Below are 15,958 nucleotides of genomic sequence, written 5' to 3'. Positions count from 1 at the left end.
GGGTTTTTAATGCAGCTACGCTCCCTAAAGTGTGCTGGGGAAGGGCACCCCCAAAGAGTTGATTTCCCCCCTATTTAGCCTAATATTTACATTCTTTTTTCCCCGTTCAGTGATGGGGAGGGGGGAGAACAAAGATGAGTGAATGGGGAAAAATGTACAAAAACGTACATTCTTATGTGAATTGAAATAGTGTCGTTATCCTGAAACGTAGGCAGATTTTAAAAAGCCTACCTAGGGCTGCCATATTTTGAAGAGCGAAAATGAGGGCACATTTGCCGACTTCTGCTTTTAACTTCGGAGAGCTATTATGACGACTCTCCTATATGCAGGCCTGAGAAGCTGCGATCTACAGGTGAAACTCGAAAAATTAGAATATCGTGGAAAAGTTCCTTGATTTCAGGAATTCAGTTTGAATGGTGAAACTAATATATGAGATCGACTCGTGACATGCAAAGCGAGATGTGCTTCTACTTCTCAGAGGTCCAATCTTGCTCAATTTGAAATCCTTGTTTTGTTGATTTCCCTGAATATTCTAATTTTCTGAGATGGTTAATTTGGGGTTTTCACCAGCTGTACGCCATGATCATGGCAACGATAACAAATCAAGGCTTGACAAATCTCGCCTGGCATGTCACGAGTCAATCTCATATATTAGTTTCACCTTTCGAGATGAATTCCTGAAATCAAGGAACTTTCCCACGATATTCTAATTTTTCGAGTTTCACCTATATAATGTCTTGTCCTCTTCCTTTAGACTTCCTGGCACTATTCCCAATAGGAAACCTTCGCCATTGCTAGTGGCAAAGCGGCAGTGACAGTCGCCAACTTGGATGCGTTTGGAAGAGGACTGGGCAAAATTTGGCCCGCGAGGGCGACCAGGCAGGATGGTGATTCTCAGCCTCCACAGTCAGCGAGGACCATTAACGAGGAGGCAGCCCTGAGCCACCCCCTGTCCTGCGCTCTTTTCCTGAGGTTATTCAGTGGCGAGTAACGCCAACTTCTCCTGCACGAAGGATCTGGAGGGGAAACCCAACTCAGGAAGCGAGGGAAGCTGCCGTTTTTCCTCTGCAGGCAACTTTGGGTTCATCCACTCACGCAGAGACAGCTGGAAAGAAACAGACGTTTCCTAGGGAGCAGCTCATATCCCTCTGGCTGCCATCCCATAATCATCATCATCATCATTACATACCCTCCAACCAGAGCCGGATTTAGGTTTGATGTGGTCCTAAGCTACTGAAGGTAACGGGGCCCTTTCTATGTCCAGCTGTCCTTTGTCCACAACAAATTGCTGCTGTTTTTTGTGTTGAATAGATGCTATATGGTCATCGATAGGTATCTCAAGCCATTTGCACATCACAAAATATGTATTTTATCCAAGTCGTTGTTGAACAGAAATACAGTTAAGAAGAAGTATATTAATGCAATTCTGGGCTGCACCAATAGGAGTATAGCATCTAGATCAAGGGAAGTAATAGTGCCACTGTATTCTGCTCTGGTCAGACCTCACCTGGAGTACTGTGTCCGGTTCTGGGCACCACAGTTGAAGAAGGACACTGACAAACTGGAACGTGTCCAGAGGAGGGCAACCAAAATGGTCAAAGGCCTGGAAACGATGCCTTATGAAGAACGGCTAAGGGAGCTGGGCATGTTTAGCCTGGAGAAGAGGAGGTTAAGGGGTGATATGATAGCCATGTTCAAATATATAAAAGGATGTCACATAGAGGAGGGAGAAAGGTTGTTTTCTGCTGCTCCAGAGAAGCGGACACGGAGCAATGGTTCCAAACTACAAGAAAGAAGATTCCACCTAAACATTAGGAGGAACTTCCTGACAGTAAGAGCTGTTCGACAGTGGAATTTGCTGCCAAGGAGTGTGGTGGAGTCTCCTTCTTTGGAGGTCTTTAAGCAGAGGCTTGACAACCATATGTCAGGAGTGCTCTGATGGTGTTTCCTGCTTGGCAGGGGGTTGGACTCGATGGCCCTTGGGGTCTCTTCCAACTCTAGGATTCTATGATTCTATAATAGTGATAGTGATATTTTAGGGAGCAGGCGAGCAGGCGGGGCCCATGACTTACATCCTAGGAGCATACACAACGCAAAACACAGTTGCTGTATGTAGGTTCTATTTTATTTGCTTTTTATCTTATGTTTTGGAAATACACATCCAGGTTTTTCTTTTAGTTTTTTGGGGGGCCCCCAAGAGAGCGGGGCCGTAAGCTATAGCTTGCTTAGCTTATGCCTAAATCTGGCATTGCCCCTCCAACATTTCTCCCCTGAAAATAAGGACATCCTATTCCGTCCCCTCCAACGTTTCTCCCCTGAAAATAGGGACGTCCTATTCCGTCCCCTCCAACGTTTCTCCCCTGAAAATAGGGACGTCCTATTCCGTCCCCTCCAACGTTTCTCCCCTGAAAATAGGGACGTCCTACTCCATCCCCTCCAATGTTTCTCCCCTGAAAATAGGGACGTCCTATTCCTTCCCCTCCAACGTTTCTCCCCTGAAAATAGGGACGTCCTATTCCATCCCCTCCACCGTTTCTCCCCTGAAAACAGGGATGTCCTATTCCATCCCCTCCAACGTTTCTCCCCTGAAAATAGGGACGTCCTATTCCATCCCCTCCAACGTTTCTCCCCTGAAAATAGGGACGTCCTATTCCATCCCCTCCAACGCTTCTCCCCTGAAAATAGGGACGTCCTACTCCATCCCCTCCAATGTTTCTCCCCTGAAAATAGGGACGTCCTATTCCATCCCCTCCAACGTTTCTCCCATAGAAAGAGGGACGTCCTTTTCCGTCCCCTCCAACGTTTCTCCCCTGAAAATAGGGACATCCTATTCCATCCCCTCCGATGTTTCTCCCCTGAAAATAGGGACATCCTATTCCATCCCCTCCAACGTTTCTCCCCTGAAAATAGGGACGTCCTATTCCGTCCCCTCCAACGTTTCTCCCCTGAAAATAGGGACGTCCTATTCCATCCCCTCCAACGTTTCTCGCCTGAAAATAAGGACGTCCTATTCCATCCCCTCCAACATTTCTCCCCTGAAAATAGGGACGTCCTATTCCAGGGGTCAGCAGACTTTTTCAGCAGGGGGGCGGTCCATTTGAGAGCTTAGAATTCTTACAACGATGGCTTGGGGACTTGAAAGGTGAAACTAATATATGAGCCAGACTCGTGACATGCAAAGCGAGATTTGTCAAGCCTTGATTTGTGATAATTGTGATGATCATGGCGTATAGCTGGTGAAAACCCCAAATCAACCATCTCATAAAATTAGAATATTCAAGGAAATCAGCAAAACAAGGATTGCAAATCGAGCAAGATTGGACCTCTGAGAAATAGAAGCACATCTCGCTTTGCATGTCACGAGTCAATCTCATCTATTAGTTTCACCATTCAAGTTGAATTCCTGAAATCAAGGAACTTTTCCACGATATTCTAATTTTTCGAGTTTCACCTGTATGTCCAGCTGTCCTTTGTCAACAACAAATTGCTGCTGTTTTTTTGGTTGAATATATGCCATATGGCAATTTATGGACCTCATAGGTATCTCAAGCCATTTGCACATATTGCCCTGCAACCAGTCCACGCAGAATGTCGGCACCCTATATATAAAAAGGAGCAAACCAGTGATATTTTAGGGAGCAGGCGGGGCCCATGACTTACATCCTTGGAGCCAACACAACACAAAACACGGTTGCTGCATGTAGGTTTTATTTTATTTGCTTTTTATCTTATATTTTGGAAATGTACATCCAGGGTTTTTTTCCCCATTTATTTTTTGGGGGGGCCCCCAAGAGAGTGGGGCCCTAAGCGAGAGCTTGTTTAGCATAGACGTAAATCTGGCACTGTCTGGAAGGGAAACAGATCCCCTCACTTCTGAAGGATGTTTCGTCAGCATCATGTGATTGGGGATAGACTGCCATGAACGTGGGAGCTCTATTCAACCATCCTTGCTAGCAAGGTCTATCCCGGGAAAGCTAAATAATGCCTCCTTTTTCCTGAGATATATATACATATAGGCCTATCTAAATGTGTACATGATATCAAAATTTATACATAGGCACGCCACCCTGCTTCTTGCAAAAATGTAGGAAATGTCTAGAAGCGACAGCAACAACTTAACTCTGCCCAATGGGTGAATTTACAGCTTTGCTTTGCCGTTGTTGAAAGCATTCGTGGTTTACATTCTAATCTTATGAAGAAAGTCAGGGCCAGGGGACAGAAAAATACGGTTACATACCATATTTTTTGCTCTATAAGACGCACCAGACCACAAGACGCACCTAGTTTTTGGAGGAGGAAAACAAGAAAAAAAAATATTCTGAATCTCAGAAGCCAGAACAGCAAGAGGGATCTCTGCGCAGTGAAAGCAGCGATCCCTCTAGCTGTTCTGGCTTCTGGGATAGCTGCGCAGCCTGCATTCGCTCCATAAGACGCACACACATTTCCCCTTACTTTTCAGGAGGGAAAAAGGGAGTCTTATAGAGCAAAAAAATACGGTACCCTGTTTTATCATCACAACAGCCCTGAAAGGTAGGAAACGCAGTCTGTTCATTTTGCTATCTCATTTCCTCCCCCCGACTCAGTTCTCCACAATTGCACGTCATTTTGGGACGACGGCTATTTTTTCAAAAACCCTCCTTGAAAAACTTTTCAATGCAACTTTGCCTAAGACACACAGATTTCCCCCAGGAGATCTCTGCAGGATATGACACATTTCTGTGTGTGGCTTTTGCCAACAGATGTGCCTCCATGCATAATTTCCTGGAGCAAATGCATTTTTTGCATGAATCCGCCAGTTGGGGAACTGCGTTGCAAAATTCGGGGTATGAATTTCAAACCACGTTTTGCTCAGATTTACGTTGTTGAGCTTTCGTTTCTGGGAGGGATAGCTAGGGGTATAATCAACCAGTGGATCGCGATCAAGCTCTTGAACATGCCTGCTTTTAGAGCATCTAAATTTCTTGCTAGGGCTTTCCAGATTCGTGGGACAAAACTGGATCGGGAAAAGGGAAAGGAATGATCCGCTAAGGGGTTGGGGAGTAGAAAGGTAAACCATCATTAATAGCGGTTATTATTATTTTTATGGGTGTAATGGCTGCTTGCGAAACACAACAAACCAAATGGACCAGCTGCATTTAGGATAATACATCTTAAATTGGGCATCGGTTGTGTCGCCAAGAAGCAGCGAGGGTTTGGGGGAAGATACTGGCAAGAGGGCAGTTTTCCCCATTCAATGCTGATGTCCATTTCCGCTTCGATTCCCTGTCCCGTCTGAAATGCATCTCCAGGTGAGGAAATTTCCAAACTCCGCACTCTTCCCTTTCCAACAATCGAGTCTTAATTCCCAGGTGCTGTTCCTGAAGGCCTCCGGCACCATTTCCTTTAACCGCTGTGGCGGGAAGAAATCAAATTCGGAATGAGTTTATACAGAAGGCTATTGATATTTACAAACGTATTCGGGTACACTGGTACCTTGGTTCTCAAACGCTTTGGTTCTCAAAACCCGGAAGTGAGTGCTCTGGTTTTTGAACGTTTTCCGGAAGCCAAACATCTGACGTGGCTGTCGGCTATTGTTTCTGGGGTGCCCGCGCCAATCATAAGCCACGCCTCGGTTTCCGAACATTTCAGAACGGATTTCCAGAACGGAGTAAGCTAGGCACTTTTGGTTTTGCTCTTTATTTTGCATATTTTGTTTTTGAGGCTTTTTCGGTTCATTTGTTTTTGTGACTGTGCGGAACCCAGACCAGCTACTGATTGATTGATTGATTGTGTGACTGCGGAAATGGATAAAAGCCCCCCATCCAAACAATGACTATTGTCAGGGAACTGCCATCGGAGCCAGAGGCGGAGGGAAGGCTGCAGAGGGATGCCGGAGAGGGTCCCAGTAGGGAGAGAGGCAGCCCATCTGGTGGGGAAGGAAATCAGCGTAGCACCAGTGGAGAAGGGGGGCAGATGGGGGAATCGGAGAGAAGGCTCCTGGACTCCTCACCGGAGACCAGCGGGGAGAGCACGGGTCCTCCGCTGCCACCCTCCCTGCGCAGAAGACTTCCGAGTAGGAGGCGACTGGGCGTCAAAGAACTTCTTTGCTGGAAGAAGTTCAAGAAACGCCCACTGACGGATTCAGCCTGCGATTGAGACAGCCACGGATGGGTGGCTGTCCGGACAGAAAGGGTTCACCCAGGTGACTCAGCCAGGTGTGGCGACGACGACTTACGCACGAGCAACCCCCTAGAACCATTACAACTATCATCCGGACCTATGGCAAAATCTGCACCTATGGCAACCCTACTTTAGGATTAACGGTTCTATTTCTGCAAATGTACAGCCTGAGTATAGAATGGAGGGGCTCACGGCATGGAGATCTTGCCTCCCCCTTAGGTTTCCGCCAACGCCCCAAGCCACGGTTTCGAATCCAGCCCAGGGAGAGACATGCCTTTGTATCTCCCATTTCCAGCATCAGCCCAAACCACAAAGACACACAGACAAACCTTCCTGCTGTTCCCCATTCTTTGTGGGGTGGGAGAGCTGGAACCCCCCCCCACATCTGCAGGGCCATATTTAGGTTTGATGAGGTCCTGAGCTACTGGAGGTAATGGGGCCCTTTCTATGTCTGGCTGTCCTTTGTCCACAACAAATTGCCGCTGTTTTTTGTGTTGAATATATGCCATATGGCAATTTATGGACCTCACAGGTATCTCAAGCTATTTGCCCATGTTGCCCTGCAACCAGTCCATGCAGAATGCAGGCACCCTATATATAGAAAGGAGCAAACCAGGGATATTTTAGGGAGCAGGCGAGCAGGCGGGGCCCATGACTTAAATCATAGGAGCCTACACAACACAAATCATGGTTGCTGCATGTAGGTTTTATTTTATTTGCTTTCTATCTTATATTTTGGAAATGTACATCCAGGGTTTTTTCCCCATTTATTTTTTTGGGGGGTCCCCAAGAGAGTGGGGCCCTAAGCGAGAGCTTGTTTAGCATAGACGTAAATCCAGCACTCGACATCTGGCCACCAAGGTCCCCCTTGGGTTTCAGATAGTACATGGGGAGCCGAGTCTGAAATGGTTCCCATGGCCCTCTAAATCTATGGTGGCTCGTTGACCAGAAGTTACGTATTTAGGAAGCGTGGGCTCGATTCTGACCAAATTAGAGAAAAACAAACCGAGTGGGAAGGATGATGCAAGCTTAAAAGAGGGCCAGGGTGGAGCTCTCATTCCTTGGAAATTTTTAAGCAGAGGTTCGGATCGCCACCTGCCATGGAAGTTTGAGCTCAGATTCCTGCATTGTAAGCGGGTTGGGCTGTATGACCTTCAGGGGTCCCTGAGTACAACTCTGCGAGTCTATAAGATCTAGAGCAGCGGTTCTCAACCTGCGGGTCCCCAGATGTTGTCGGACTACAACTCCCATCACCCCTGAGCTCTGGCCTTGCTAGCTAGGGGTGATGGGAGTTGTAGTCCAACAACATTTGGGGACCCACAGGTTGAGAAAGGCTGATCTGGAGAGCATAGAATCATAGACCTTCCTATGGTCAAACAGCTCTGACCACGTGAAAGCCCTTCCTGGCGTTGAGTCGGGCTCTCCTTTCCTGCAACTCGGAGCCACGGGTTCGAGTCCTGCCCTGTGGAGCAGGAGAAAACAAGCTTGCGCCCTCTTCCATGAGAGAGCCCTTGAGATAGTGGAAGATGGCTCTCCTGTCTCCTCTCAAGTCTCCTCTTTTACAAGCTGAACACCCTCAGCTCCTTCGACCATTCCTCATCAGGGATGGCTTCCAGAACCCTTGAACATTTCGGTCTCCCTCCTTTGCCCACCTTCCAGCTTGTCAACATCCATCTTAAATTGTGCTGCCCAGAACTGGACACCGTATCCCTGGTGTGGTCTGACCAAGGCAGAATAGAGAAGGACTTCAACTTCCCTTGTTGTGGACACTAGACTTCCATCTCTATGATCCCGTGATTCTCTGAAATCTGGGACCTGATCCGCCTGCCCCCATAACCTGGGATCACCCCCATATTGACACCACACCTTATCTACTGGGCTCTGACCCCGAAGCATCCAAACTTTCCAGCAACCCAACAGAACAGTAGCTCAGCCCCTTCTCTCTGCCCCATAGACCAGGAACATATTAAAATCACATTTTTTCACTACAGGACCTGGGGGGTTGTCCCGCGAGGACGGCTGGCGGCTGGTTCTGCAGCTTCCCATTCTCCAAAGGGGGTTTCTTGTTCTCCAGAGTTCTCAATCGATCTAAAGGAACACAAAGGAAACATGTTCCGAGGTAAGGTTTCGCCTTCTGAACAGGAGCAACTGGCCGCTTACCCTATTTTCAGAGGAGAAACGTTGGAGGGGATGGAATAGGACGTCCCTCTTTTCAGGGGAGAAACGTTGGAGGGGATGGAATAGGACGTCCCTATTTTCAGGGGAGAAACGGAGGGGACGGAATAGGACGTCCCTATTTTCAGGGGAGAAACATTGGAGGGGATGGAATAGGACGCCCCTATTTTCAGGGGAGACACGTTGGAGGGGATGGAATAGGACGTCCCCATTTTCAGGGGAGAAACGTTGGAGGGGATGGGATAGGACGTCCCTATTTTCAGGGGAGAAACGTTGGAGGGGATGGAATAGGACGTCCCTATTTTCAGGGGAGAAACATTGGAGGGGATGGAATAGGACGTCCCTATTTTCAGGGGAGAAACGTTGGAGGGGATGGAATAGGACGTCCCCATTTTCAGGGGAGAAATGTTGGAGGGGATGGAATGGGACGTCCCCATTTTCAGGGGAGAAACGTTGGAGGGGATGGAATAGGACGTCCCTATTTTCAGGGGAGAAACGTTGGAGGGGATGGAATAGGACGTCCCTATTTTCAGGGGAGAAACGTTGGAGGGGATGGAATAGGACGTCCCTATTTTCAGGGGAGAAACGTTGGAGGGGATGGAATAGGACGTCCCTATTTTCAGGGGAGAAACGTTGGAGGGGATGGAATAGGACGTCCCTATTTTCAGGGGAGAAACGTTGGAGGGGATGGAATAGGACGTCCCTATTTTCAGGGGAGAAACGTTGGAGGGGATGGAATAGGACGTCCCTATTTTCAGGGGAGAAGCGTTGGAGGGGATGGAATAGGACGTCCCTATTTTCAGGGGAGAAGCGTTGGAGGGGATGGAATAGGACGTCCCTATTTTCAGGGGAGAAACGTTGGAGGGGATGGAATAGGACATCCCTCTTTTCAGGGGAGAAGCGTTGGAGGGGATGGAATAGGACGTCCCTATTTTCAGGGGAGAAACGTTGGAGGGGATGGATGGAGCCAAGTGGGGTGGGTTGACTCACCAGCATTGATTTGTATTCCCGGGGAGGCAGGATTCGGCTGCACGACTGCACCTGATCTTCCGGGGAAGATTTGTGGGCTGGAAACCGAACCAGCAGTATTCACGACTCTCCCTGTGTTCCAAGTGCCCCCCATTGTGTTGGCACCGCTGGACGAAACGGGGTTTGCCGGCCTCACAAACGGGTTGCTGGGGAACGAAGAAGTCCCCTGCGAAGCAAAGAACCCTGATATCTCCTCTGAACAAGTCCTGTGAGTTTTCAGCAGAGCTGCGCAGGCGGAGAAGCTTTGAGGGCCACATTTGGGCCCCCAGGAAGCTCCCCGCCGGCCCTTCTGCCAACTCCGGCAGGTAGTAACCAGCCGTCCTGCCAACCCTTCCATGCCCAGTTCCGTTTATATCCAGGTTTGGTGGAGCCTCTGCACTTTCGAACCCCAACAACAACTCGGCGAGGTAGGCTGAGAGCGAGCAACTGGTGAGTTTCATGGCTAAGTGGGAAGATTCGAACCCCGCTCCCCCAGGACTCGTCACAACAGCAGGCCCCTCTCTTTACACCCAATACCTACCCATAACGTTTGCCCCGATATTTATTTCATTAGCCCACTTTACCCCTAAACAATAGGGTGGTGATTGGTGAGGTGCTAATGTTGTATTGTATTATTTATGCAAATTGATTTTATCTCGAGTTAAAGATCAGACTGGGACAAACCTCGTTACGTTGAGCTGGTATTTTGCACAATTTGTATACGGTGTCTGTTTGATCATGTGTGGTTTGCTGTGCCTCATAAAGGACATTAAAATAAACCTCCCTAAACAGGGCTGCCTTCCGATGACTTCTAAAAGTCAGATAGTTGTTTATTTCCTTGACATCTGACGGGAGGGCGCCACCACCGAGAAGGGCCCGTCCCTGGTTCCCTGTAACCTCATTTCTCAAAGGGAGGGAAGCACCAGAAGGCCCTCAGCATTGGATCTTGTTATAACGAGGCTATTATTGGACGGTAACGGAAAACTAATAAAATTATGATCCAAAAATGGAAGAGGGAACGGGCGGCTTCTTACCCTGAGATTACCCTGAGACACAGGTGGCGCTGTGGGTTAAACCACAGAGCCTAGGACTTGCCAATCAGAAGGTCGGCGGTTCGAATCCCCGCAATGACGGGGTGAGCTCCCGTTGCTCGGTCCCTGCTCCTGCCCACTTAGCAGTTAAAAAGCATGTCAAAGTGCAAGTAGATAAATAGGTACCGCTCTGGCGGGAAGGTAAACGGCGTTTCCGTGCGCTGCTCTGGTTCTCCAGAAGCGGCTCAGTCATGCTGGCCACATGACCCAGAAAACTGTCTGCGGGGCAGACAAACGCCAGTTCCCTCGGCCAATAAAGCGAGATGAGCGCCGCAACGCCAGAGTCGGCCACAACTGGACCTAATGGTCAGGGGTCCCTTGACCTTTACCTTACCCTGAGATTCAGGCATGCTGTCTTGCTCTGCTGTAACTGAAGCTGGAGGGTCTCCTTCTCCCCGACCAACTGCTGCCTCTCTACGTACATCTTCTTGGTCTCCGCATCCTGGGCATCTCGGAGGATCTGCTTCTCCCTCTCGCACTGTACTTTTTGGGCGCCCGCTTGGCGCTCCTTCTCCTGCAAGCTGTGGGTGCAAGTGGCCTTCTCTCTTTGCAGCCTCCCGTTCTCCTCGGCCGCGCTGCTCACTTTCTGGTCCACCTGCCTGGCCAGCACCTCGAACTGGTCCCTCACAGCGTCTGTCAGCAGCCGGAAGTCCTGACGGGCGCTGCCGACCTGGTAGCACGAGGTGAACTTGGCCATGACTTGCTCAAAGGATGATCTCAGGTTCTCAGGGACGGGATTCAGTTTGGACAGGACTTGGGAACCCAGGTCATTGTAGGTCTGCATCCGCGACTGGTCTCCCAGCCGGTCGATCTCGCAAGCTTGCTTCTCCTTCTCTGTCCGGTCCAATTGGTCCTGCAGGTTTTTCTGGACGCCGGACAAGGCACCTTGTTCCAGTTGGCTCCTCAGCTGCAGAGCGGCCAGTTTTTCCTGGAGAGAGTCGATCCGAACTGCAGGACATTCAAAAAGGAAGAGAAAGACAAAACGATATGAAAAAAAAAGAGTTTTGAATAACTTTTGTTTAAAAAAAACAGAGGCCTTTTTTGTTAGGTATTATAGGTGGAAAATAAAATAAAAAGTTGTTTTTTATTTACCAATAAATAACCAAAAGAAAATAATATCTGCCAAAAGAAAATAAAAAGTTGTTTATGTGTGCAGTGACAGCAGCAAGGGGCTGTTTCCATCCCCCCAAAACACAAGGGTCAGAGAGATAGATAGATAGATAGATAGATAGATAGGCAGACAGAAATAGATAGATAAATATAGATAGATGTTAGATAGATAGATGATAGATGATAGATAGATAGATGATAGATAGATATAGATAGATAGATGATAGATAGATAGATAGATAGATAGATAGATAGATAGATAGATAGATAGACATAGATGTTAGATAGATATAGATAGATGATAGAGAGAGAGAGAGATAGAGATAAAGAGATGATAGATAGATAGATATAGATGAAAGATAGAGAGATAGATAGATAGATAGATTATAAATAGATAAAAAATAAAATAAAATGTCCAGTAGCACCTTAGACCAACTAAGTTATTTTTTATTATTATTATTATTATTATTATTATTATTATTATTTCTTTGGGGGGGGCGTCAGGATTTCCGGCAGCAGCTGGGCTTTGCACGGATCTCTAGGGGCAGCCTTTCCTGGCCATAGCTGTCAACTTTTCTCTTTTCTTGTGAGGAATCCTATTTGGAATAAGGGAATTTCCCTTAAAAAACGGGAAACGTTGACAGCTATGTTCCTGGCATGGCCAACCGTACACCTGCGGCTGATCAGCCTTCAGGGACTCATTCAGAGAACCAGCGGGCACCAGCTGTCTTCGGCCGAACTTCCAACAGCCGTAGCCTCAAGGCTAGATTAATAATATTAATAAAATTTTATTTATATCCCACCCTCTCCAGCCAAAGCCGGGCTCAGAGCGGCTAACAACAGTAAAAATAGCACAGTTTTAGATTACCACAGTGTGCCCTGGGCCGGGCTGCTCTTACCCTGAGTCGTCATATTCAGAAGGTACAAGTTGTAAGCGCATTCCCGGCTCATCTGTTGGGCAATTGCGTCTTGTCTTCGCTGCTCATGGCATTTTAACTGGAGGAAGATGGAGAGAGGGGTGGGTTAGGATCCCACGATTTGGGGTGGTTGAGGAAAATAAGCAGAGCTGACACTGACTGGAGAAAGCAGCTTCAAATATTATTAATAATTAATAATTATTATTGATCACTATTAATTAGTGTTAAATCAAACTGCGGGAGGCAGTGGAAGACAGGAGTGCCTGGCGTGTTCGGGTCCATGGGGTCACGAAGAGTCGGAAACGACTAAACAACAAGAGGTGTTAATTAGAATTGCTTATTGCTTATTGCTTATTGCTATTGCTCTTCTTCTTCTTTGGTGATCCCTCATAGCCGAGTAAGATTGTCTTCCATAAACACGGTTTATCAACATGAATTGATTGCAGGTCTTCCTTGGCAATCCCTAGTAGCTGAGAAAGATTGTCTTCTGTATACACAGTTTTAACAGTGAGTCCATAAGTGACAGTGGAGGTCCTTCCACAGTGGGGACACAGGTTTCCGGGCGGGAGTTGATACTGGTGAGGGTTTGCCAAGCGTGCCTTCCTCTTAGCACGTTTCTCCCTTGCGTCCTGAGTTCGAGTGTCTCCAAAGCCCACGACACCTTTGAGAAAGGCTGTTCTCCAACTGGAGTGCATTGATTCCATAAACGAGCAAAGTCTGTCCTGGCAGGGAACTCCTCTCAACACTGCAGAAGGAAAGACGTTTAGTCTGGCTTTGGTGAAAAGCCTTCGATAGTTTGGTACTGTCAGGTTTTTAATGTAAGGTGTTAACTTAAAGACATGCCCATATTGTACTCCTACTGCCAGCGGACTACAGACTGCGTGTGATCGTGATCGCAAGTCACTGTGTGCATTATCCCATAATCTTTGCTTTAACATCTTTTGGGTGCTTTCATAACCCAGGTAATACAGTTGGGTAATACAATCATTCTTATCATCATTATCATTATTATTTAGCAGGCAATGCGATATATAATATGCAGCAGGAATTATGGCAAACAGGCATTCCCTATAAAGAAGAAAAACCGACAGGAAGAAAAATTTAACAATACAAATTATTCATATCAACCTTATCCCTTTAGGAGCTGTTCGTGGGCGCTCGACGCTCCTGGATATGAAAGCACGTCACAAAAACATAACAATTTGAAATAAGCTTGTCACTTTTACACGGGCCTCAAAGCATTCTCAGTTTGTGTGTCCATCCACACCCCATTAATTCAATATCCAACAACATTGCGTACCATAGACTCATAAAATCCTAGAATTGGAAGGGACACTCAAGGGTCATCCAGCCCAACCCCCAGGACCAGATTTAGTTTTGATGAGACCCTCAGCTCCTGAAGGTTATTGCTTATTTTGCAGAGGACAACAGATGCTGTCTGCAAACAGCTGTGTCATGACGGTCGAAAGATTGTCTGCCTACATCTTGTTGCTAAAAGGAAAAAGGGGCTGAATGTTCAGCTATTGCTATAATGATTGTAAATAGTGCTTGCAAAAGGGTAAAAGAGGATTGGGAAATGACAGCGGCAGCACATAACATCCAGTGAAACAGGGACGTCCTATTCCATCCCCTCCAACGTTTCTCCCATGAAAAGAGGGACGTCCTATTCCATCCCCTCCAACGTTTCTCCCCTGGAAAGAGGGACGTCCTATTCCATCCCCTATTCCATCCCCTCCAACGTTTCTCCCATGAAAATAGGGATGACTGATTGATTGATTGATTGATTGTTTCTCCCCTGAAAATAGGGATGTCCTAATCCGTCCCCTCCAACATTTCTCCTGTGAAAATAGGGACGTCCTCTTCCATCCCCTCCTATGTTTCTCCCCTGAAAATGGGGACGTCCTATTCCATCCCCTCCAACGTTTCTCCCCTGGAAAGAGGGACGTCCTATTCCATCCCCTCCAACGTTTCTCCCCTGAAAATAGGGACATCCTATTCCATCCCCTCCAACGTTTCTCCCCTGAAAATAGGGACATCCTATTCCATCCCCTCCAACGTTTCTCCCCTGAAAATAGGGACGTCCTCTTCCATCCCCTCCAATGTTTCTCCTGTGAAAATAGGGACATCCTATTCCATCCCCTCCAATGTTTCTCCCCTTAAAATAGGGACATCCTATTCCATCCCCTCCAACGTTTCTCCTGTGAAAATAGGGACGTCCTATTGCATCCCCTCCAATGTTTCTCCCCTGAAAACAGGGACGTCCTATTCCATCCAAACCGGGACGGCTTCTGTAAATCCAGGACTGTCCTTGGAAAACAGGGACGTTTGTAGGGTCTGAAATAAACACCCCAATGCGTGGCACACAGGCTCATCTCTGCATGTATGCGAGCTTCTGGTGATGGCGGGGCCCCCCAGAGATCATCCAGCCCAACCCCGTTAGAGACGGTCTCTCTGCTGACCTTCTCGTTGTTGCAGGCCACCAGGGTCTTGTTGCAGCTGCCGGCCTTGTTCTTGTTCAGGTTGGCCTCCACCTGGCTGGCGTTGAGGCGTTTCTTGAAGTCCGCGATCTCTCGGCTGTGCTCCTGGCCCTTCTTGTTGCATTGCTGCAGCTGCTCTTGCAAGAGTTTCTGGTGTTGCTTGGTGCTCTCCTCTGAGTTTCCGTACACCATGAAAAGCACCAGCCCCAAGATGATGAGGAACTGGATGAGCGAGAGGAAGAGGAAGAAATATTTCATGTAGAAGCCGCAATCCCTTTTATTGGGGTTCTCCTTCAACTCCAAGCCCAGCTTGGCCATCGTGTAGGGGTTCTTCTCCATCTCGCCACCAACTGCCTCTGCCAACCTCGAAGGAGCCGCTTTTGGGTCAGCCGGGCGGGGACTCCAATTCCCCGAGTGTTTATATTGCCTCCTTCCTCCCGCCTGACTCCATCCTGCCTAGCCGGAAAAAGCTGCTGGTTCCTGGTTATCAAAAGGGGCCCCCTTGTCACCGGGAGATTTCTCGGGGGGCGGCCTCTCGCAGATCCTTCCCCCTTGCTTTTGTTTTTTCGGCCGACGGGAACAAGGCCAAGGCGGCCTCGCCTCTGCCAGTCTGGTCCCCAGGGTGCCCCAAAAGACGTCAGCCGGGGCAAAGGCATAGAAGGAACCGGAGCATCGTCGAATTTCAGAGGGACAAGGGCCCCCCGGAGATCCTCTAGTCCAACCCTCTGAGGTGCAGGAATCTTTTGCCGGTTGTGGGGCTCCAACCCACAACCCTGAGATGGCCGACCGGCTGAGCTCTGTCCCAGGAGCCCCGGAGTTTCCTTGGCATGGAGGGCAAAGTGGAGGCAATACCCCACTAACTTCGGCCTGCATCCCCCCCCCAGCCCCAGGCCTTATCACCCAGAATGTCCTTAGCCCCTAAAGCAGGGGCACATACAAAAAGGGATTTTTTTTTGTTGTTTTTAAAGACATTTGATTAAATAATAATAATAATAATAATAATAATAATAATAATTTTACT

At 48.0% G+C, this 15,958-nt stretch overlaps 1 protein-coding gene and 1 long non-coding RNA gene across 2 annotated transcripts; one reads left to right on the top strand and one right to left on the bottom strand.

Annotated features, from left to right (window-relative positions):
- On the top strand, positions 1 to 4,646 carry LOC309333086. Its single transcript, XR_014152365.1, has 2 exons — positions 1 to 416; positions 3,143 to 4,646. It is a non-coding gene; the product is annotated as an uncharacterized lncRNA (long non-coding RNA).
- PLVAP (plasmalemma vesicle associated protein) lies at positions 3,696 to 15,347 on the bottom strand. Its single transcript, XM_081846297.1, has 6 exons — positions 14,920 to 15,347; positions 12,443 to 12,539; positions 10,768 to 11,381; positions 9,325 to 9,529; positions 8,154 to 8,247; positions 3,696 to 5,389 (listed from the first exon to the last, which is right to left on the bottom strand). Exons 1-6 carry the CDS (start codon positions 15,274 to 15,276, stop codon positions 5,383 to 5,385), a joined length of 1,374 nt encoding a protein of 457 aa, XP_081702423.1. The 5' UTR covers positions 15,277 to 15,347; the 3' UTR covers positions 3,696 to 5,382.
- Positions 15,348 to 15,958: the final 611 nt, after the last annotated feature.

The sequence above is a fragment of the Podarcis erhardii genome, assembly GCF_964252035.2.
Source record: "Podarcis erhardii genome assembly, chromosome: 18".
NCBI classification, from domain to species: domain Eukaryota; kingdom Metazoa; phylum Chordata; class Lepidosauria; order Squamata; family Lacertidae; genus Podarcis; species Podarcis erhardii.
This window is presented reverse-complemented; position numbering and strand designations above follow the sequence as displayed.

Bases quoted from the DNA above. Each gene is read 5' to 3' on its own strand.
- PLVAP (XM_081846297.1), bottom strand. From the start codon at position 15,276: ATGGAGAAGAACCCCTACACGATGGCCAAGCTGGGCTTGGAGTTGAAG. The intron at 12,540-14,919 runs GTCAGCAGAGAG...ATCTTCCTCCAG, and splicing joins TGGCCTGCAACAACGAGAAG to TTAAAATGCCATGAGCAGCG. The intron at 8,248-9,324 runs GTGAGTCAACCC...GTGTTCCTTTAG, and splicing joins GGGAATACAAATCAATGCTG to ATCGATTGAGAACTCTGGAG.